This window comes from Leucoraja erinacea, chromosome 7 (assembly GCF_028641065.1).
Source record: "Leucoraja erinacea ecotype New England chromosome 7, Leri_hhj_1, whole genome shotgun sequence".
In the NCBI taxonomy this organism is placed as follows: Eukaryota; Metazoa; Chordata; class Chondrichthyes; order Rajiformes; family Rajidae; genus Leucoraja; species Leucoraja erinaceus.
Window position 1 is genome coordinate 43,987,262 of NC_073383.1, and position 22,757 is coordinate 44,010,018.

General features: G+C 43.5%; 1 protein-coding gene across 1 annotated transcript; it reads right to left on the reverse strand.

Moving 5' to 3' along the window:
• Positions 1 to 508: 508 nt before the first annotated feature.
• LOC129698936 (UDP-glucuronosyltransferase 1A1-like) lies at positions 509 to 19,067 on the reverse strand. The gene is made up of 5 exons (XM_055638419.1): positions 18,148 to 19,067; positions 17,090 to 17,221; positions 15,694 to 15,781; positions 13,465 to 13,684; positions 509 to 6,611 (listed from the first exon to the last, which is right to left on the reverse strand). Exons 1-5 carry the CDS (start codon positions 19,063 to 19,065, stop codon positions 6,335 to 6,337), a joined length of 1,635 nt encoding a protein of 544 aa, XP_055494394.1. The 5' UTR covers positions 19,066 to 19,067; the 3' UTR covers positions 509 to 6,334.
• Positions 19,068 to 22,757: the final 3,690 nt, after the last annotated feature.

Below are 22,757 nucleotides of genomic sequence, written 5' to 3' on the forward strand. Positions count from 1 at the left end.
AACAGACACTTACTTGCTCTCGGGCGGTAGTTTGAAGTGCCGATTCCATCTTCCGTGTCTGTCTCCAGCCCGAGGTTTAGTGCTGACTTTGCTGCTCTAGAGGCTGCCTGCCGTTTTCAGCGGCATTTCTGCGGTTCTCGGGTGGTGAGTCTCCTTGTCGGGAGTATGCAGGGATTACCAGCCGGTTTTTGAGTTTCCCTCCAGTCCGCTGCTGTTGGTCAGACAGCTGTTAGTGGACTGGGCATTGGCTCAGTACCCTGACTGTGGACCGCAGCGTGTGTGGTCCAGGTACCGCCTCTCCCCCCTCCACTGACGGAACGCTCCTTCCCTGGAGTCGAACGGGGGCCGCTTCCCTCTGTTCTGCTTTGCTCACTCCAGTTCCCCTGGAGCAACAAAGAGGAGCAAAGTAGTAAATTAGAACCTGTTGGTAAGTACTTACCTAACGGTCCGTTCCATCAGGCTTGTAGCGGGAGCGCCCGTACTCCCGTTCATCGCTGTTGCACTGCGTGAACGCTCATGTCGCGCATGCGTGCTGGACGGGTTCTTCACGTAGTCACTCACGTGACTCCGAAGTAAAATAGCTTCATCCCAACATGAGAGTAGCCAGGCTCCAGCCGATTCAAATTACTCTGGATACAGCAAAGTGACCAGAAACATCCTGGCTGCAGTGGTGAAGACTGTGCATCTGTCCGACATGTTCCAGCAAAGTCACACCACTGCCATCTAGTGACAATGGGGAAAATTGCCCAGGTATGTCAACCCATTATAAGCAAGATAGGAGACTAATTTTTGTTCAATATGTCCACTATCAATCATCAGCAGTGATGGGAGGTGTTATCAACAATGCCTAAAGCAGCATTTATTCACCAACAGTATATACCCCAATGCTCAGTTTGGTTAAGAAGGAACTGCAGATGCTGGAAAATCGAAGGTACACAAAAATGCTGGAGAAACTCAGCGGGTGCAGCAGCATCTATGGAGCGAAGGAAATAGGCGTTTTGGGCCGAAACCCACTGAGTTTCTCCAGCATTTTTGTGTACCCTCAGTTTGGTTATATGGCAACCACTCTGATCAATTGACAGAGGTCAATCATGCCAGCCCCAGGACATTTCCTTCAGTGCAGTATCTCCACTCACCTATCTTTAGCTGCTCTATCAGAATTTTCCTTCTATCCAAAGTTCAGACGTGGGGATATTTTCTAATGACTGCATAATGACAACAACCATCTCCAACAAAAGAGTCTAACCATCCATCCTTGGCATTCAGTCATCGAGTTCTCCTCTGTTGACATCCTGTGAACAAGCTCAACTGTCCTGCCACATGAACACCGTTGCAGTGTATCCTGTGGGAAAGTTCATAAGATCTAGGTGCAGAATAAGTTCATTCAGCCCATCAAGTCTGTAGCGGCAGATTTTCAAATCGTTCGAGAAATTAACTGTCCAGCCGCCTTTTGGATGAGCATGGATAAGGGGAATGTTTTCAATAAGCATGCGAGCTGGCTCACAGAGACCTTCAGAGCTTCTTCACAGATATGGCTTCAAAACACAGTCTTTTGATGAATAAATGCTTTATTGGTGATAGAAAACAGTAAGATACATTCAAATTTCTTCTGACTCGTTACTATTATCTTCATCGAACTCCAGCTTATTACTTTAAACATTAGAAAGCTCGTGTCTCCGTTACACTTCGCACGATCTCCTTGGCTCCTCGCATGATCTCCTTTACACCTGGCATGATCCCCTTTAGACCTCGCATGGTCGAAGGGTTAACCTTCTCCATGTTTGCGCCAAACTACACTAACTCCTAAGCTTCTGCGCTAGATACATAGACCAAAACACGCCCAAAAATACGTCACAAATCCCACAATATAACGGGCAGTCTAAAATTTAAAGGCACATGCCATCATCAATGACATGCAAAACAAGCCAAATGGCCACTACAAAGTCTACTCTGCCATTCAATCATGGCTGATCTATTTTTCCCTTTCCATCCCATTCTCCTGCCTTCGCCCCATAACCCCTGACACCCTTACTAATAAAAAATCTGTCAATCTCCGCCTTAAAAATATCCATTGACTTGGTCCCCACAGCCGTCTAATCTCGTGACGGACATGCAGCGGGTGGGCATTGCAACAATGTATACAGTGTCACAGAAAGGCATCCAACAGCCAACTTCGCACTTCAGTGGCTTAAAACATTTACAACGGCTTAGTAAATAAACTGCAGTATTAAAAAAAGTATCACATAATTTCTGCAGGGCAACAGAGCCAATGAAGTTGGATGAAGTCAATCAGACTGCTCTTTTGAAGGGCCATCTCAGACGTGGGGGGCGAAATGGTCTTTTCTTAAGCCGTAAATGTTCATATGGAATAGCTGGGCCAAGTTAACAAGAGATCAGTGATGTGGGACCGCAGATGCCGCAGGGAGTTGTAGGTTTTCTACTTGAATGCGTATTGGTGTGTCCTAGATGTGGCCACATATCTCCACACAACGCGTCAGGAACTACTGAAGTAAGTTGCCGAAAGCCAGTGCTGAGAACAGCAATGTACAAATTCAACCAGTAGGTAAAGAGCAGCTGGTTTAAAACCGCCACCCACACCCACAGCCAGAATATCCTGGGAGGCATCTTTTGACCAGAAATTCAATTGGATCTGCCATCTAGTTTTTCAAACCAATAAAATTCATAGAAAATTTACTATTTCAACTTTAATATTTCAATCAATCCCATGAGTTTTTAATCAAGATTTCAAAATTAAGGTGAATTGGTGACATTTGGCTGTTGCACATCGACTATGCTCAGGGTTCAACACCACCATACCCCCCAAACTGGTTACCAAGCTCAGGGAACTGGGCCTCTGTACATCCCTCTGCAACTAGATCATTAACAAAACACAATCAGTATGAATTAGCTGCAACACATCCTCCTCGATAACCTTCAGCATGGGAGCACCTCAAGGTTGTGTGTTCCCCCCCTTGCTTAACTCACTCTGTTCCTATGACTGTGCAGCTGAACACAGTTTGCATCTTCATCTTAAAATTTGCCAACAACACCACCATATTGGACATATTGCGGATGATGACATCAGAATATACTGAATGGTGTGACTGAATGATGCCAGAACAACAACTTTGCTCTCAACGTCAGTAGAAGAGGAAGGCCGAGGATCCATAAACCAGTGTTCATCGACGGGATGGTGGTGAAAAGAGTAAAATACTTCACATTCCTGGGCGTGCATATCTCTGAAGGTCTGTCCTGGTCCCAACATGTCCCAATCATAAAGAAAGCCCATCGATGCCACTACTTCCAAAGAAAATTGTGGAGATTCGGTATGTCATCGATTATTATCTTGAACTTCTACAGGTGTACATTAGAGAGCAAGTTGACTGGTCACATCACGACTTGGTTTGGTCGTTATGTGACCAGTCGTGATGTGACCTTGGGGATGGGATGTACAGGAGTCGCTGCCTCAAGAAGGAAGCCAGCATCATCAAAGACTCACATAAATCTGCCTACACTCTCATTTCACTCCTGCCATCAGGAAGAAGGCATTGCAGACAGATAACTGTGTTTTTTTGTTGTTTATTATGGTGTTTACAGAATACTATGTTTACATATCTATTGTGTTGCTGCAAGTAAGAATTTCATCGTTCCGTTTTGGGGCATTTAACAATAAAACATTCTTGACTTCTGGTGCCATCTTCTGGTCATTCTCATGGAATGCATGTCAGGTCCAAGGGATCTTAAATTTCCATCTTTGCCATGTATATATTAGTTTTGAATTTTTTTTGTTTTTAACTAATAAATACAATTGGTTGGCCAGTTATAGGATTGAAGTAGGAGATTATTCACTTTGTTATTTAATCCATTGTGGAATTATGAAATACCAACTAATAGAGGCCGTGGTCGTAACAGAATAAAACATCTTAATCTATCTAGACTTAATTAAATCTAGACCTATTAAAGGATAGTAATTGACATTCCAGTGAGGTGGTTAAAATGTTGGGGTTGGGAAATGGAGGACATTGCTTACTCCTACAGGTGTAGATTTGTGAAAGATAAGTTATACCGTAAATGAGAATCTCCAGTGTGAACAGACCTCATTAATCTGGGGAGTTCAATCGAGAAACATCTTGCATTTAAAAGGTATATCGAACATTGTGAAACGTCAAAGGATCTACACAGCAGCAGTTACAAACAACTAAAAGCAACTCTTCAGCCAGAGAGTGGTGAATCTGTGGAATTCAATGCCTCAGAGTAGCTGCAGAGTCTGGGGGCATATTATAATAGTCTTTTGTATATTTTTTCAGATAATCACGGATTTGAAGATATTTAAAATATTGATTATTATTCAAGTTATATTTCAGTTGTAATTGTTGAAATGGTAATAATTTCCCTAATTCATACAAGTCTCCGAGCGTTTTGATTCCCTTTCTTTCCCATTGTGTAAATGATTTATCTATAATTGAGGGTTTAAACGAAGGGTTATTGGCTATTGGCATTAGCAGAGATAAATTTCTTAATTTTAAGTTCTGTTTTATTTGTTTCCAAGTTCTAATTGTACTATGTATCATTGGATTTTTATTATAATGTTTGTTATTCAAATTCGTTGATGAGAGGAGAGTCGCTCCTGTATTACCAGGAGCGCAGTACTCTCTCTCCATTATAATCCAATCCACCTGCTGGGCAGAGTTGTCCAGCAGGTGAATCATATTTTTAATATTTACCGCCCAATTATAGTACATAAAGTTAGGGAGCGCTAGACCACCCATCTCTTTTGGTTTACTAAGGTGATTAAGACTTATTAGATGAAGCCATGAAGATAAAGGCTGAATCAGCAAATCTAATATCATACTTATATAATATTATATTGAATATAGAAATACCTACAACAGATAATATTAGAAGAGACTGGGAACAAGAACTAGCTATAAAAATTTCAAAAGAGAGCTGGGATAAACACTTATTATATGTGCATAAATGCTCGATCAACGTACGACATACTCTAATCCAATATAAAACATTACATAGACTATATTATTCAAAAACTAAAATAAATAAACTTTCCCCCAATGTCTCACCCATTTGTGATAAATGTCAGTCACAAGAAGCTAATATAGCGCACACTTTTGTTTTCTGTATAAAAATTCAAAAATTCTGGAACGAAATATTTGAAATCTTTACAAAATTATTTAAAACAAAACTACTACCCAAAGTAGAATGGATCATTTTTGGAATATCGGAAGGTAACCCAGAATTAAATATGTTTCAAAAGAACTTACTTAATTATGGGCTAATAATGGGAAAAAAGCTTATACTTAAATTTTGGAAAAATGCTCCAATACCAACAACAAAAATGTGGATTTCAAACATGTTCGAAACACTACACTTGGAAGAGATGAGACTCCTCCTGGCAGGCAAAGCAGATCACTTCCAAAAGACGTGGTCTGCATTTATGGAACTATTACCATCATAAGGTGCAATAATAAGTTAAAACATAAAAGCTGCCAGGACCTGGTAATGGGGGGTATAAAATAAATTTTTAATAAAAACACGGTTGGTATATCCTTTTTTGCGGAGTTTTGTGTTACAATAGAACGATTGATTTTCCTTTCTTCTTTTTTTTCTTTTCTTTCTAGGGTCTTATTTCTTTTCTTTACTTCCTTCTCTAATTCCTTCCCTAAGGGGTTCTCTTCTCCCAACACTTTCCTGCACCTTCACGATTCTTGCTTACTTTCCTTACTTATTTTATTTCTATCTTTTTAAAGCTCAAAAAAATGAAGTGGTACAACATAATGTAATAAGATATATGCGATGTATTAATGTGATTTATTGTACTGCTAATAAAAATAAAATTTAAAAAAAAGAGTAGCTGCAGAGGCCAAGTCATTGGCATTTTTAAAGCAGGCTTTGTATTGATAGACTTGTTTAGTAAGGATGTCAAAGGTTACAAGGAAAAAACAGGAGAATGATGGCTTGAGGGAAAAGTAGATCAGCCATGATTGAATGGCGGAGTGGACTTGATGGGCTGTTTGGTCTAATTCTGCACCTATGCCTTGGCCTAACATTCTAGGGTTAAGTACATAAGTAAATATTTGGGAAGATCTCCAAATGCTGATGAACGGGGGAGGTTTCAAGGAAACACTGAGAGAGTGGCAGTGGTGTTTCCAGAGCATAACTTAGATGCTGGTACGACCATGGGTGGAAGAGTAAAGTTGTGGAGACTGTCAAGAGGTCTGACTCAGAGCAAGTGGTGTCCATGGATTGGACTCTATTGCTTGATTGCAGATGGAAGGTCAGATAATCAGATGCCCTGTGAAGCCTCATCTCGAGTGCTTCAGTCAAGTTTGTTCTTTCTATGTCCCCTCGTTCTGTGTAGACAGATTGAGCAGCACTTGAACATCAGGTAGACCAGCAGCAGGGCTACAGCGAGAAGGATGCCAATGACATCCAAGCAGTGATACTGGACCCAGCTCAGATGGTGAGCGGCAGTTTGCAAATGTTTGGCTCCTCTGTGCTTCATCACAAACTCCACCCAATAGACAGAGAGGGCCAGGGGCTCTACCGGCCGATCCTTGTGCAGTGACGACATCCTCATCATGGCTTCCTTGTATCTGAAACATATAGTTGTTGCACAGTTAAGATAGTCATCCTCATTGAAAAGCTGCCAAAACCAATAGATAGGATATTGGATCTATCCAATCTATCCAGTTGGTGCAGCATTATAGATATGTTTTCTAGTTTTAAAGCTGGGGTTACTGTGTAGTTTGTGTGCTGCTCTAATGCTACAGGTAGAGATATAGGTTCCTGCTGGGCATCACGCCAAGAGTGTTCCCATCGGAGAGCGAGGAGGGCTGCTGAGAACGAAAGGAGGACCTGGCGGGGAGCTACTGCCACGTGCAGGCAGGCAGTAGATGGGACTGTTTAGTGAACTTTTGCAACTTTGTCAGTGCCAAAACGTGGCGACGCTTGTGTGCTGCCTTGGTGAGGTCTGCTGTCCAACTGGGTTGTATGCAAAACAAAGCATTTTACTGTACCTTGGTACATGTGACAATAAAGTATGATTGAATCATTGAATCTATCCCCCCTTGTAGTTCTCTAGATCCGTGTAACATCCTCTCTCCCGCCCATAAAACTCCCTTTTTATTCTTTCACCGTGTGCCTAGATTAGGGGTGATTTACAGTGGTCAATTAACCTTTGGAACATGAGGGGGAAATACAATCAACTGGTATAAAGCCACATGTTGATTTGAAAAAGAAGCTTAAGAAAGAAATTAGAAAAGCTAAAAGAAGATATGAGGTTGCTTTGGCAAGTAAGGTGAAAGTCAATCCAAAGGGTTTCTACAGCTATATTAATAGCAAAAGGATAAGGAGGGATAAAATTGGTCCATTGGAGAGACAGAGTGGACAGCTATCTGCAGAGCCAAAAGAGATGGGGGAGATATTGAACAATTTTTTTTCTTCGGTATTCACCAAGGAGAAGGATATTGAATTATGTGAGGTAAGGGAAACTAGTAGAGTAGCTATGGATACGATGAGGTTCAAAGTAAAAGAAGTAGTGACACTTTTGAAAAATATAAAAGTGGATAAGTCTCCAGGTCCTGACAGGATATTCCCTAGGACATTGAGGGAAGTTAGTGTAGAAATAGCCGGGGCTATCACAGAAATATTTCAAATGTCATTAGAAAGGGAATAGTCCCCGAGGATTGGCGTACTGCGCATGTTGTTCCATTGTTTAAAAAGGGTTCTAAGAGTAAACCTAGCAATTATAGACCTGTTAGTTTGACTTCAGTGGTGGGCAAATTAATGGAAAAGATACTTAGAGACAATATATATAAGCATCTAGATAAACAGGGTCTGATTAGGAACAGTCAACATGGATTTGTGCCTGGAAGGTCATATTTGACTAATCTTCTTGAATTTTTTGAAGAGGTTACTAGGGAAATTGACGAGGGTAAAGCAGTGGATGTTGTCTATATGGACTTTAGTAAGGCCTTTGACAAGGTTCCTCATGGAAGGTTGGTTAAGAAGGTTCAACTGTTGGGTATAAATGCAGGAATAGCAAGATGGATTCAACAGTGGCTGAATGGGAGAAGCCAGAGGGTAATGGTGGATGGCTGTTTATCGGGTTGGAGGCAGGTGACTAGTGGGGTGCCTCAGGGATCTGTGTTGGGTCCTTTGTTGTTTGTCATGTACATCAATGATCTGGATGAAGGTGTGGTAAATTGGATTAGTAAGTATGCAGATGATACCAAGATAGGGGGTGATGTGGATAATGAAGAGGATTTCCAAAGTCTACAGAGTGATTTGGGCCATTTGGAAAAATGGGCTGAAAGATGGCAGATGGAGTTTAATGCTGATAAATGTGAGGTGCTACACCTTGGCAACACAAATCAAAATAGGACGTACATGGTAAATGGTAGGGAATTGAAGAATACAGTTGAACAAAGGGATCTGGGTATAACCGTGCATAGTTCCTTGAAGGTGGAATCTCATATAGATAGGGTGGTAAAGAAAGCTTTTGGTATGCTAGCCTTTATAAATCAGAGCATTGAGTATAGAAGCTGGGATGTAATGTTAAAATTGTACAAGGCATTGGTGAGACCAAATCTGGAGTATGGTGTACAATTTTGGTCGCCCAATTATAGGAAGGATGTCAACAAAATAGAGAGAGTACAGAGGAGATTTACTAGAATGTTGCCTGGGTTTCAACAACTAAGTTACAGAGATAGGTTGAATAAGTTAGGTCTTTATTCTCTGGAGCGCAGAAGGTTAAGGGGGGACCTGATAGAGGTCTTTAAAATGATGAGAGGGATAGACAGAGTTGATGTGGACAAGCTTTTCCCTTTGAGAATAGGGAAGATTCAAACAAGAGGACATGACTTCAGAATGAAGGGACAGAAGTTTAGGGGTAATATGAGGGGGAACTTCTTTACGCAGAGAGTGGTGGCGGTGTGGAATGAGCTCCCAGTGGAAGTGGTGGAGGCAGGTTCATTAGTATCATTTAAAAATAAATTGGATAGGCATATGGATGAGAAGGGAATGGAGGGTTATGGTACGAATGCAGGCAGGTGGGACTAAGGGGAAAAAATTTGTTCGGCATGGACTTGTAGGGCCGAGATGGCCTGTTTCCGTGCTGTAATTGTTATATGGTTATATGGTTAAAAATGTGTAGCAAAGAGCCAGCACCCAAGGTCAGGCTTGTAACCAAGCCCAGGGAGCTGTGAGGCAACTGCACTAACGACTTCAACACCAGGCTGTTTTTTTGTATTATTTTACTTCATGATAGTGGAATTTGGAAACTGATGACTTTCTGCCACAAGATGGCACCTATTCCATTCCATCCCTACATCTCGAGTCTTCCCGTGTCTTCCACCAATTCAACATTTCTGGTGTATTCTCTAGAAATAAATCATAGTACATAGAACAGTACAACACAAGAACAGGCCCCTTGCCCTACAATGTCTGTGCTGAAAAAGATGCCAAGAGCATCACATGTGTCATAGTTTCCTTCTTTGTCGTGCTGATTTAAATGTCTGTCGAAATGCCTCTGAAATGCAGTGATTGTATCTGATTCACCACCTCCCCTGGCAGTGAATAACAGATGTTAACCATTTATGTAAAAAAATTCCCTCAGATCCCCTTTAAAATTCATTCCACTAACTTTAAATCTATGCCCTAACTGCTGCCATCTTAATCAGCTGAACATCATTCTGAACATCATTCTGAACATCAAACTAGCGTCAAGCAAGCTGTCTTTCATCAAACATTCTTTCACCCTGTCTCACTACAGTGTTGTGCCTCACCCCTAACAAGCATTTCACTGAGGTGAAGCAATCTAATGGGATCTTCTCCAAAGATGTTGCCTGAACTGCTGAGTTACTCAGAAATTCTGTGTCTTTTTTTGTAAACCGGCATCTGGATTTCCCCACCAGGGACACCGGGGAGATGGCAGCCCTTCCGGCAGTCTGGTCGTCTTTTCACTCTTTTTGTTATTTTTAGTTTGTTTAAAGTTTTGTTTTAATTTCCTTCGGTTTGTTTTATGTGGGGGGAGCGGAGAGAGGATTGGGGGAAAACTTTTTTTTTTTCAGGTTCTTATCTTCCCGGAGATGTAATCAATTTTCGGATCACATTCTCCGGGCTCTGGAGCTGGAAGCCTCCTCGTACTGATTTTGAGCCCTATCGTGGGGCGTGGATTTAACATCAGAGCTGATCCCTTGCCTGGGTTCGCTCCCACTGCGACCACCGTGGAACCAACACCAAGGGCCCGCAGTCTCGGGTGAGGCTAGTCGGGAGCTCCAACGTCGTGGAAGGTTCACCAGCCCCGACGCAAGGTTCGATCGTCCAGCGCGAGGGAGCTGACATCCCCCCCGATGCAGGAGCTGATCGCCTCGACGCAGAGGGCCCGAACGCCGCCGGCTACGGGAGTTAAGATCATCCCGTCAACGGAGGCTCGAGACCCACGACCGAGGAAGAACTAAGGGAAGGGACTTTAACTTTATTTCGCCTTCCATCACAGTGAGGAATGTGTAGGAGTCACTATGGTGGATGTTCATGTTAAAATGTGTTTTTGAAGTGACATGTTATTTTTAATTGCATGACTGACCTGGCCAATGAAATTCCTCGTATGTTGCAAAACACACTTGGCGAATAAAGTGTGATTCTGATTCTGATTCTGATTTCCTTGGGTCTCCATGATAATCCTTTTACGTTTGTGCATTCTTTCTGGAGATGAGGCTGAAAGGTCTGAAGAAGGGTCTTGACCCAAAACTTCATCTATTCCTTTTCTCCAGAGATGCTGCCTGACCCCCTGAGTTGCTCCAGCATTTTGTGACTACCAATTATTCAGTGCAGTCGATAGTTTGGAATAAATCACGGTAACCTAAATAATCACATCTTATCATGGAGATGATTAGTCAATCTGCTGCAATATGGAAGCAATGACTCCCTCTTGCCTCCAAGATGGATTTTGAGATGGATTTTGAGATGGATTTTGCTTCATACAATGATTTCTTGAAGGTATCATTCTTCCCTTTGAGTCATGAGTTGAAGTCTCTTTCCAGCAGCCTATGCTTGTGTTCCAATGCACTACCGAGAAACGGCTGCACTCGAGGGATTGCTATCTGTGCGGAAGACATTCAGCCACTCTATCCAAGCGTGGCTATTAAAGATCCCATGGCACTACTGTAAAGAGTCAGAAAGTTCTTCTTGATGTCCTGGACAACCCCTCGACCAGCATCACTGATGATCTGTTCTTTATCACTGTTTAGAACATAGAATATAGAACAGTTCAGTGCAGGAACTGGTGATGCCTGTGCCGACCATGATGCCAATTTACACTGCACATGGTCTATATCACTCCATAGTCTATATACCTCCTTTTCTGCCTGTCCACGTGTCTGGTCAATATGCCTCATAAATAGAGCCAGGATTTTGCCATAAATGTAATGTGCCTTTTCATGCCTTTTTTGATGATTTCAGGAAGATAATGCCTTTTTCACGATTGAGTGCCCAAATCAGCCTTTTTTGCCGTTTTAACGTAATTTACAAGATAATTTACACCACCGGGGCGAAACCCGGCTGTAAGTGGGTGTTAAGTGGTGATTGGAGAGGGGTGCGTGGGAAAGGGTCCAGTCTTTGCAACTGGAGTCATGATTTAAGTAGATGTAAAGTGGTGATTGGGGAGGAGTAGGTGGGGAAGGGTCCAGTCTTTTCAAACTGGAGTCAAGCTGTGAGTAGGTGTTGGTTGGGGTTACCAGAGTTAAGTTCCTGTTTATCAAAACTGCAGTAGAACTCGTTCAGGTCGTTGGTCAACTGACGATTGTCCACTGAAGAAGATTACTTTGCTGAGAACTTGCTCCTCAACTTCTCAGAGTACCTTTCCTTGGCAGCTCTGATTCCTCTTCTTAGCTTGTACATGGCCTGCCTGTAGAGGTCTGCATCCCCGCTCCTGTAGGATCTATCCCTGCAAGCGTCAAAATGCCTAAAGTCAAGTCAACGCCTTGTAAAAAAACTGAACGATTTGGTGGGAGTGTACAGGAGTGATATATTCTCTACAGACAACTAACTGTGTGCTGTTTTGCAACGCATGTGAGAAAGCAGTGAATCATGAGAAAAAATATTTCATCTCCATGCATGTACAGGCAGCTAAACACATTGGTGGCAGAGAAACAGAAGGTAGGAAATACGCAAGCTTGTCTCCTTACAACATTTACTGCTGGCTCCAATCGCAAATCTGAGTTTTTGAATGATCTATGCAACGCATTCATTGATGCTGGAATTCCACTGTGGAAATTGGAAAACAAATCTCTCAGAGGTTTTTTTAGGGAAATACACAGAGGAACATATACCAAGCGAGTCATCATTACGGAAAAATTATGTTGACAGCAACTTCAACATTGTTGTGCAGAAAATTAGAGATGAAGTTGCATGAAATAAAATATGGATCTCAATAGTCGAGATAACTGATGCTGTGGGGAGATTTGTTGCCAATGTGGTCATTGGTACACTGGAGGCAGGTCAACCAACAAAGGAGTATTTCTTGACATCGGAAGTATTGGAGAAGTCAAAGAGCTGAATTATTGCTCAGTTGTTTACATCTTCACTTGCTGTACTTTGTGCTTAAAGTTCCTGGCGATGGAGGTAAAGACATACAAGGAAAATGTGAGGGTGATTTTAGCTAACAAAGATCTTGAAGAAATACAAAACATAGCTAAAGTTCTCAAAGGTAGTTGTAATGCACAAGATATCGACATGAATGTAGAGTTTGTAGCTTGTTTCAGGTATGCACCAGTGACCTCAGCTGGGGTAGAAAGAAGTTTTTCACAACTGTAGCATATTCTGTCTGACAGACGGCATAGTTTAACACCAGATAATTTGAAAAAATGCTGGTAGTTATGTGCAACCAGGCAACTTTGGTCATTTAATGTATACATAATTATAATATAATATAGTATTTAATGTAGTTATAATTATCTTTTGTATCTTTTTTGTAATTTTATTATGCCTTTTTGCCTGCCTATTTCAGAGATTTTTAGCGCCTAAACATTCTGGCTCTACTCATAAATATTGTTATTGTGTGTGTTTACACCGCCACCCTTTGCAGTGTGTTCAAGGCACCTACTAATTTCCTCCGTAAAAAGCCCGTCTCAAATCTCCATCAAACTTTACCCAACTTAAATCTATGTCCTCCAGTATTTGGCCTTTCCACCCTGGAAAAAAAACTGCTGATCTACCCTATCTACATCTCGCATAATATTATGTACTTCTAGCAGGTAACACCTAACCCTCCGCTTCTCCAGCTTGTGGGAATTTGCTGCACACAAATTATAACTATGATTCAAAAAGCACTCACTTGGTTTGAAAGCACTCCGAGGTCTAAAACCTGATCAGATTTGTTTTAGCTCTTTTTAAAATCCTTTGACTTTGAAGTTTTAATGCGTCTCCACCTACATGAAGAACACTGACCTAGTATTATTGATAACATTGTTTAATGCATCCACGAGGTCCCGGGAAGTGATGTCCTTCAAATTCAATATAATGCCAGTGCCATGACGCATCATACGCAGTGTGTTATCCATCTGATCTCCAAATAATGGCAACATGACCATAGGCACAGCACTGCAGATCGCCTCGTAGATTCCATGTGTCCCCCCATGGGTCAGGAAAGCTCGTGTTTTGGGATGCGCTAGATCGCAAATCAATGGAAAACAGTAAGTTAATCCCTTTGTTAACCAATAACCCTTGAATCTATAATTTTCAGCAATGTGTTAGAAGATCAGAGGGCCCACGTTTACAGGAAGGAGCCCTTACACAAAGGGAACCTGGGGTTATTGCTCCCTATTGCAAGACATTTCGAATATTTGGCGTCAATTTCCAATCTTGCTTTTCACATAGTCGGGGAGGGAAGAGGTTAACGATTGCAATTTCAGCAGGGCAGCTCCCAGTCCATTGTTGACAAATGGGTTATCTTTATGCAGCTGAGTGTGAGTGAACCTGAGGGCACAATATCCACAGGTTCTCAGCATCTCTGTATTATTCATATCCCTTCACTATTTAATACTTCCAATGCTACCCCACTCTGTCTCTGCTAATTCAGCCACCACTGATGAAACAACAATGCAGGAGATACGCTGGGTTGCAGTAAACTAATGGGGGGAGGGAGCTCACAGGGATTAAGTTTGACCTCTCCCTTCACTGGCATCATCCTACTTGACACCTTCGTCTCCATAGAAGATGCAAAGTTTCTGTTCTCTCTCATCCTTGTCAGTTCCCAAAGTTTGGCTAGGGGGATGGGGTACAGCTAGGCGAATAGTGGGGTGATGATAATATAGGGATAAGATACGGAAGAACCAAGACTTTACATCTTCCTTGCAAACTCACTTCCATTTCTGATCTGGCCCAGAGATGGGTCAGCTTTACTGTCCCAGAAACAAACTGGAAGCACAAAGCTCACAGTGAGGAGGACAATCAGAGGCTGCAGGATGACACTGATACGGACGGTAAAATAGGCAGAGTAGTGACAAACTGATAAGTGTGAAGTGATACGTTTTAGAAAGACTAATGAGGGTAAACGTACACAATGAATGGTAGGAACAGAAGGAGTACTGAGAAACAGAGGAAATTGGTGTTTTTGCCCAAGGATTCCTAAGTGTGGCTGCACAGGTGATGAAGAAGGCATATGGGATGCCTGCCTTCATTAGCCAGGCCAGAGTATACAAGAGCAAGGAGGTCACGGTACACATTTAGAAAGCATTGGACAGGCTAGAGCTGGAATATTGTGAACAGTTCTGGTTGCCACACTATAGGAATGATGTGATTGCACTGGAGAGGGCGCAGAGGTGATTCACCAGGACATTGCCTGGGATGGAACTGTCAAGCCATGAAGAGAGAGCGGTTAGGATGGTTTGTTCTCCTTGGAATGGGGGAAGCTGAGTGGAGAGATTATAGAGGTGTAAAAAAATGACAAGGGGCAGAGCTGGGCTAAATAGCCAGAATCATTTCTCCACAGCAGAGGTGTCTAAAACTATAAGGTGTAGGTTTAGGGTACGGACTGAGAGGGTCAGAGAGAATCTGAGGAAGAACCTCTTCATTGGGATTATGACTGAAATCTAAAACCTTCTGAGGTGCAGGCAGAGACTGTCTAAACATTTAAGAAGTATCTGGACAAGCACTTTAATTGTCAAGATTTAGACAGCTATGGAACAAGTGGTGGTAAATAGGATCAATATGAACAGATACTTCATGATCAGCATGGATACAGTGGATGGAAGGCCATCTTCATGTGCTGGATAACTCCATGGGTCATTCATTGTAATTAAGTTTATTGAAGGTGCAGTGGACATATTGGCTGCAGGACAGGACATGGAGGAGAAGTTCTTTACAGAGCACCTCCTCATCAAATATATACCTCTTTCATTAGCTCCAGGAAAGCCGGCAAGGAAATTTGCCCACCATTCAGGAGCAGCTAAGACTGATGTGGAAACAGGGAAACAGTCACTTTAACAATAACTCTGCAAAGACAGAAACAATGTGCTGGAATAACTCAACGGGTCAGGCAGCAACTCTGGAGATCATGGATAGGCGATGTTTTGGATCGAGACCCTTCTCTGCAAATCTCAATTTGTTGTATCAAGTATTTCAGTGAAGGGTTTTTGGGAGATGGGGAGACATTATCAAACCATGTTGCTCTCTTACCCAGCAAATCGTTCTGAGGCAGCCAGTCCATCAGCTTGGTGTTGGGTGCCAGTGTTGAGGGCCTTTCTCCACTGTGTCTCCACAACACCTGTGACAAAAGATGCAACGGTCAGAGGCAGCATCATTGGATTGTACAGCACGGAATAGGCCCTTCAGCCCAACCTATACACCTTGAATAAACTGTCTATCATCGGTAGCCTCATTTCATCGCGGAGCGGGGCGAACCCATGCCGGGGTCGCCAGAAGGTAGTGCTCCGATCGCTAGCCCGCGGAGTGTTACAGCCTGAAGCCGCGGTCTGCGGAGCTTCTTGCCGCTGGCGCAACGTTCGGAGCCTAGGATCCCTCGTTGGGGATCCCTGGAGAAGAGCTCCGACCACCGGCCCGCAGCCTACAACATCTTGAAGCCGCGGTCTGCGGAGGTTCTAGCCGCAGGCGTGGCGTGGACTTACCATCCAGAGCGGGATCCCTCGCCGGGGATCCCTGGAGAAGAGTTCCGCGGCTTACAACATCCTGAAGCCGCGGTCTCCGGTAGGGAAGCACCGATTCGGGACTTGCCTTCCAGACGAGAGGGCTTGTACATCTGGCCACCCGCAGCGGCGACTGCGGAGGTTTATGACCCCGACCACGGGGGAACAATGGAGGAGGACTGAGTGAACTTTGTGCCTTCCACCACGGTGAAAAATGCTGTGGTGGATGTTTGTGTTAAATTTTTATTGTGTATTGTGTGTTCTTTTTGATTGTACCGCTGCTGGCAAATTCATTTCACTGCACTTTATAGTGTATGTGATGAATAAATCAGATTGATTGATTGATTGATTGATTGGTTGATTGATTGAGTGATTGACAGTGGAGGGGGATTTATGTGGTCCTTTCTTCTAAAGCAGAAAGGACAGCATAAAGGACCACAACATACACCCTCTGAGAACAACCAGCCTGGAGATGCAATCCACACAACAAGCCTTAAAGGGCAGCAACACAAGCAGATCTCACTGTGTTCTGGTCAGATTAAAACAGGGCTGCAGTCTATGCAGCAAGAGCAAGCCATGGGACTGAGGTAAATCTCAGTCACAGACCAAAACATTCCAGTTACCTCCTCCTGTGTTCGAACATTCTCTGACTCTGGGTCTCTTCTCAATCCCTTTCTTCAAGTTCAGTTTCTTTTTGACTTCTCCCAAGTTTAGCCAGTTACCTAAAGAAATTAACCCCAGGACAGAGTCTCCATTCCTTCAGTCCAGAGATCAAAAGCAATGGTCACTATGACTGAATTAAGAGAGTTGAATCAAGTTTCTTTCAAATTACAATAAACAATAACTTTGTGTGATTATACTGTAGTCGGCTGTGTAAATTTGTTGTGCAAGTGTTGACCAAACTAAAGTCTGCCTCCGTTTGTAATCACCTTCTGAGGAATTTGACCAAATGCTTCTGCAATCCGATTGGCAGAAGAGATGGGCATTTCAGAAACCATTGATCCTAAGGAGAAGATTACAGCTCCATGTTCTCCAGAACTGTTCATAAATTCTTCCAAGTCCTGGAAAGAAAAATAATTCAAAGCAAGACGTTGTGAAGGGGGATCCCACTCATAGCATGCTTCCCATTTCTTCCTTGCTCACTCTGGGCTCCACACTCCCAACAATGGCAAAAGTATTTAACTCTCAGAAGTGTGAGATGTTGCACTTTGGTACGTCAAACCAGGGCAGCTCACACAGTAAATGGTTGAGTCCTGTAGGGTGTTGTAGAACAGAGTGATCCAGGAGTACAAGTATACAGTTCCCCAAAAGTAGCAGGTCAGGTGGACAATGTGTTGAAGTTTGGCATGCTTGTCTTCATTGGGGAGGGTACTGAGTACAAAAGTTGGGACATCAAGATGCAGCTGTACGTCATTGGTGAAACCACACGAGGAGTACTGTATAGTTCTGGTCACCCAACAACAGGAAAAAGTCATTAATTTGGAAAGGGTGTAAAAGAGATTCACCAGGACGTTACCTAGGCTTGAGGGTTTGCGTTATTGGGGGAGGTTGGATAGGTTAGAATTTTTTCCTTCAGAGGGTAGGAGGCTGAGAGATTACCTTATTGAAGTATACAAGATCATGAGGGTTATGAATAAGGTGGACATTCAGTGCCTTTTTCCAACGGTTAAAGGATTAAAAAACAAGTGGGCATAGGTTTAAGGTGAGAAGGGAAAGATGTAAATAGGATCTCAGGGCAACATTTTCACTCAAGTGGTAGATCGTACCTGGAATGAGCTCGCTAGAGGAAGCTATGGAAGCTGATATAATTACAATTTTTAAAACATATTTGGACAGGTATTTAGGTAGGAAGTGTTTTAAAGTAAATGGGCCACAAAGGCAAATAGAACAAGAGCAATATGCCCACTTGGATGACATGGCCCAGGTACTTGCATTTGTCATTGAAACACATGCCCACACATTGTATTCACATCAGTGATGCTCCCACCTGAGGCAGAGGTTTCCTCTCCTTGCAGTTGATGCCTCCAACAAGGACCATGTTTGGCATCAGGGGTTTGGGGTACTCCAGGATGAAGTCGTATCGCATCAGCCAGATGGAGGTCCGGCTCAGTAGCTGGACCAGAGTCACGTCCTTCTTCAGGAACCTAGTGGCCAGCTCTTCAAATGGCGAATACACAAAATAACACAGCAATGGATCCAGAAAACTAATCAGCATATTCCCAGCTCTTTGGAGAAAGGTCATTCGATCGGTGTTACCCGTGAACATTCTTGGCACAAACGAGAGAGGCCGTGGACACCGAGTGGCTGAATATTCCAAACCGCAAGGGATTCCTCGCAGCAAGTTCACGATGGGGAGAGTGAGGTACTCACCAACGATCGCACCACATGCATTTAAAGGGTCTGTCAGCAGGGCATCGAATCTTTCTTCAGCCAGCTCCTCCATCAGCTCTGTGTTAAACAGTAAATACTCACAGTGAGACAGGACAAACTGCTTGTACCCATTCATATGCTCCATGGTCCTCCAAATTTGTTCAAAAACAGTCCCGTTGTAAAACGCCACCTCTATCATATCTCTGTGTATCTGCTCCACATCATCTTGGCTGAAGGGAATGAAATAGGTTGTGCTGGTGTAGTGACAGGAGGCCTTAATTGTCAAAGAGTTTTCAGGGTAAACTACAACAATCTGGTGTCCTCTTCCATGAAGCTCCTCCACTATGGTTTTCATGCTGAGCCAATGACTACCATCGACAGGGACAGCCAGCAGCTTGCCGCTCTCGGCCGGAATCCAAGACCACTGCAAGCAAATCAGGAACCACACGAGCTGGCCAGTGGAACGATAAACCGGAGCCATCGCAGGAAGCAACGCAAAGCCACTGTGGAGAGACCAGTGACAAGACCTCGGCATTTAAATACACTATTGTTGACAGTGTCCGTGAAAGCTTGATTATTAATGTTTAACTGCCTGCAATAATTTACTAGATAAGGTCAGATAAAAATTCTAACCTATCCATCTCAGATAAGGTTTTCCACTCAGGAATGTTGGATCAAAGATCATTTAATAAATACATTGGAATATGGGATCAAAACTCATGGTGTGCTTGTGGACTGGAGCTATTTGTGCTGGTGGAAATTTAACAGGAAATTGGTGATTAGGTCTTGTTGCTGTGATTGGACTAGCTGAGCAATCACACTCTTGGTGAGTTTAACACTCCTCAGATTATTGCAGGCCAACCATAATTCACCCCAGGCAGCAGTAATTAAACCCAGGCCTGATGGGAGGTGCTTTGGGCTTATAGATGTGGTGGAAATCACAGAATGCAACTCAATTGAGAAAGTGATGTCCAATCACAACAGGGACTGAGCAGCTTCCAAATTTGTAATGGTCTCTCCAGAGGCATGTGCAAGAGCTGGAGGGGAGTGGGGAGTGGGGAGTGGGGTTGGTGATGGTGGGTGGCACAATGTCTTCTGTATCTTCAATGGAAAGGGAAACATCTGTAGAGTAAATCAAAATTTGAATCAAGCTCAAACACCAGTGCAGGAAGAAGGTGAAGGACCTTGCACTCGTGAAGACATTGACATCTCCTTTAACCTCAAATACATCTCTAACCTCACATACTGTAAGAGAACCTCCGTCAACAATCCTATCAAGCATGAATCACATATGCCCCATCACATCCTGACACAGTTCTAGCGTCTCATGTCTTTGCAACAGTGAGATCTTGGATTAGATGCAGGGACCATGGAGCATTGAGAAAATCACAGCGAATTGTCCTTATATAGATGCTCACCAGAAAACTGGCAATGGAATGGAGAATGGTAACTATTCACATGCTATGTAGTGCATCTGCTTGGAACTTGCCTTCTGGAAGCCCAATATTATGCCAGTGTTCCTCCGTTTAAGTTTAGTTTATTGTCACGTGTACCGAAGTATAGTGAAAAGCTTTTGTTGCATGCTAACCAGTCCGCAGAAAGACAACACATGATAATATATGATCCTGTTCAAGCAGAAGGGACAAACTCACCTTTCACTCTCCTATTCCTACTCACAAACTCAAATTGCTGAAAGCACCAAAAATCTGATGGAATAATAGAACGGTACAGCATACAAACAGGCCCTACAGATGAGACACCGACCATCAAGCCTCCATACTTACTCTAATTCTTCACTAACCCATTTTATTCTTTTCTCTCAAATTCTTATCTGTACACATGCAGCAATTTACAGTGACTGATTAACCTATCAAATCACACATCTTTGGGATGTAGGAAGAAATTGGAGCATCTGGACGAAACCCACATTGCAACAAAGAGAACGTGCAAACTCCACACGGGAAAACTCCACACATATTTGAAGTTATTGAGGGATGAAAATCATAGTTACAATAGATATTGTCTGATGCGTAGGAAAACCAGTCATTTGTCCCTGTGCTGGAGAAGGTTAGCTCACCAAGTGGGAGGAAAGGATTCTCCGCAATGTGAGAATTAGGATGACATAGGCCATTAGCCTTGCTGCTGTTCAGAACATTTTATGCAATGAAGGTCAGTAAGTTGCTGCCTTGCAGCACCAGAGAGGGTAGTGCTAGTATACTGGGTTTTCGCTGGTCAGCGTGGACTCAGTGGGCCAAGGGGCTTGTTTGCATGTTGTACCTCTACAATCTAAAGTAAAATCCTGCAGGATGTTGGAAGTCAGGGAGACTTCCAAGACCCCTAAGAACCACACCTGCAGTAAATGCGTTCAGCTGTAGCTCTTACAAACCATGTTGGAGAACTAGAGTTGCATCTAAATGAACTCAGGATTATCCAGGAGTGAAAGAGTGTCATTGAAAGGAGATATAGAGAGATGGTCATGTCTAAGGTACAGGCTGGGAGCAGATGTGTTACCAACGGGAAAGGCAATAGACAGAGACTGTAGGAAACCCCTATGATCATTCCCTGCCAAAACAGGTAGAGGCTTTTGGATACAGTTGGGGGGAATGACCCATCAGGGGAGTGCAGCATAAGTCACATCCTTGGCACCGGGCCTGGCTCTGAGGCACAGCAAGGGTGAACTCAGGCAGAGGCATGGTTATAGGAGACTCATTAGCAAAGCAGGAGATGGTAACAAATGGGACTACAGGATGGTGTGATGCCAGGGTCCAGGATGTCTTGGTGCAGCTGGAGAACGTTCTCATGGGGGAGTGGGGGCAGCCAAATGTTGTGCACATTAGCACAAATTATATAGATGGGTAAAGGGATGAGGGCCTGGTGTGTGATTATAGAGAGTTAGCAAAAGGTTAAAAAGCAAGACCTTGTGGGTAGTAATTTCCAGATGACACCCCGTGGCATGCGATAGTGAAAGTAAGAATAGAAAGATAGGGCAGATGAATGCGTGACACAGGAATTGCTGCAGGGATTCAAATTTCCTATTTGCTTTGTCCGCGCTCTCCCCCTTCACTTCCACCTCCTCCTGTCATTGCTTTGTCCACGCCCCTCTCCACTATCGCCTCCTCCTCCTCCCCTTGGTCGAGGTGGAAGGTGTCGACGACTGTGGGGGAGGTGGAGGCAGCGGCGGAGGGGAAAACGGCAGAGTGGACAAAGTGACAGCCAACTGGAAGAAGCGGCAACTGGTGAGAGGGGAGGGAGCCCCACGGTGACGGAGGTCGTCCTGTTGATGATGGCGGCCTGAAGACAGTGCTGTTGGCCAGGGGCTACAACGTGAGTCGCAACAACAGCCGTGTCACTCAGACGGTGCATCAGCTGATGAACAAGGGCTTGCTGGTGCACCTTGGCAAAGATGTCGGCAAAAGATTTCCCCCTTATCCTTAAATTGTGACTCCAGAACAAGGGGTCACAGTTTAAGGATGAGGGGGAAATCTTTTAGGACCGAGATGAGAAAAACAAATTTTTCATACACAGAATCTGTGGAATTTTCTGCCACAGAAGGTAGTTGAGGCCAGTTCATTGGCTATATTTAAGAGAGAGTTAGATGTGGGCCTTGTGGCTAAAGGTATCAGGAGGTATGGAGAGAAGGCAGGTACGGGATACTGGGTTGGATGATCAGCCATGATCATTATTGAATGGCGGTGCAGGCTCGAAGGGCCGAATGGCCAACTCCTGCACCTATTTTCTATGTTTCTATGTTTCTTTGTTTCCAACTCAGTTGGGATTTGCCCTCCACTACCTCCCTCGTTCTCGCTCTCCTTCCCAGTGTCGCACAGACAGTGGCTGAAACTGGAAGTGCAGCGAGTCTGGGCGCCATAACTATGAAATGGATGGGAAGCCCTCGCCATCCTCCCCTTTGCAATAACACAGGTAATTCGGGAAACAGGACCACCTACTGTGAACTGTTCACGTAAATGCAAGTTTACGTAAAACTTGCCTATTATGTTAATTGGGGAGTGCCTGTATGCGGATAGTTCAGCTCAGGGAGGGACCATACTCGATTGTGTGTTAAGAAACAAGCTTGGTTGGTGTTTCAGTGGAAGAGCATTTTTGGGAAGGTGATCACAACTTCATAAGTTTTAACATTGTTTTGAATATGGATAACTCCTTGGGAAAAGGTACTAAATTATTGACCAGAAACCAATTGGCAGTCACCGAGGTACGTTGTTGAGTAGA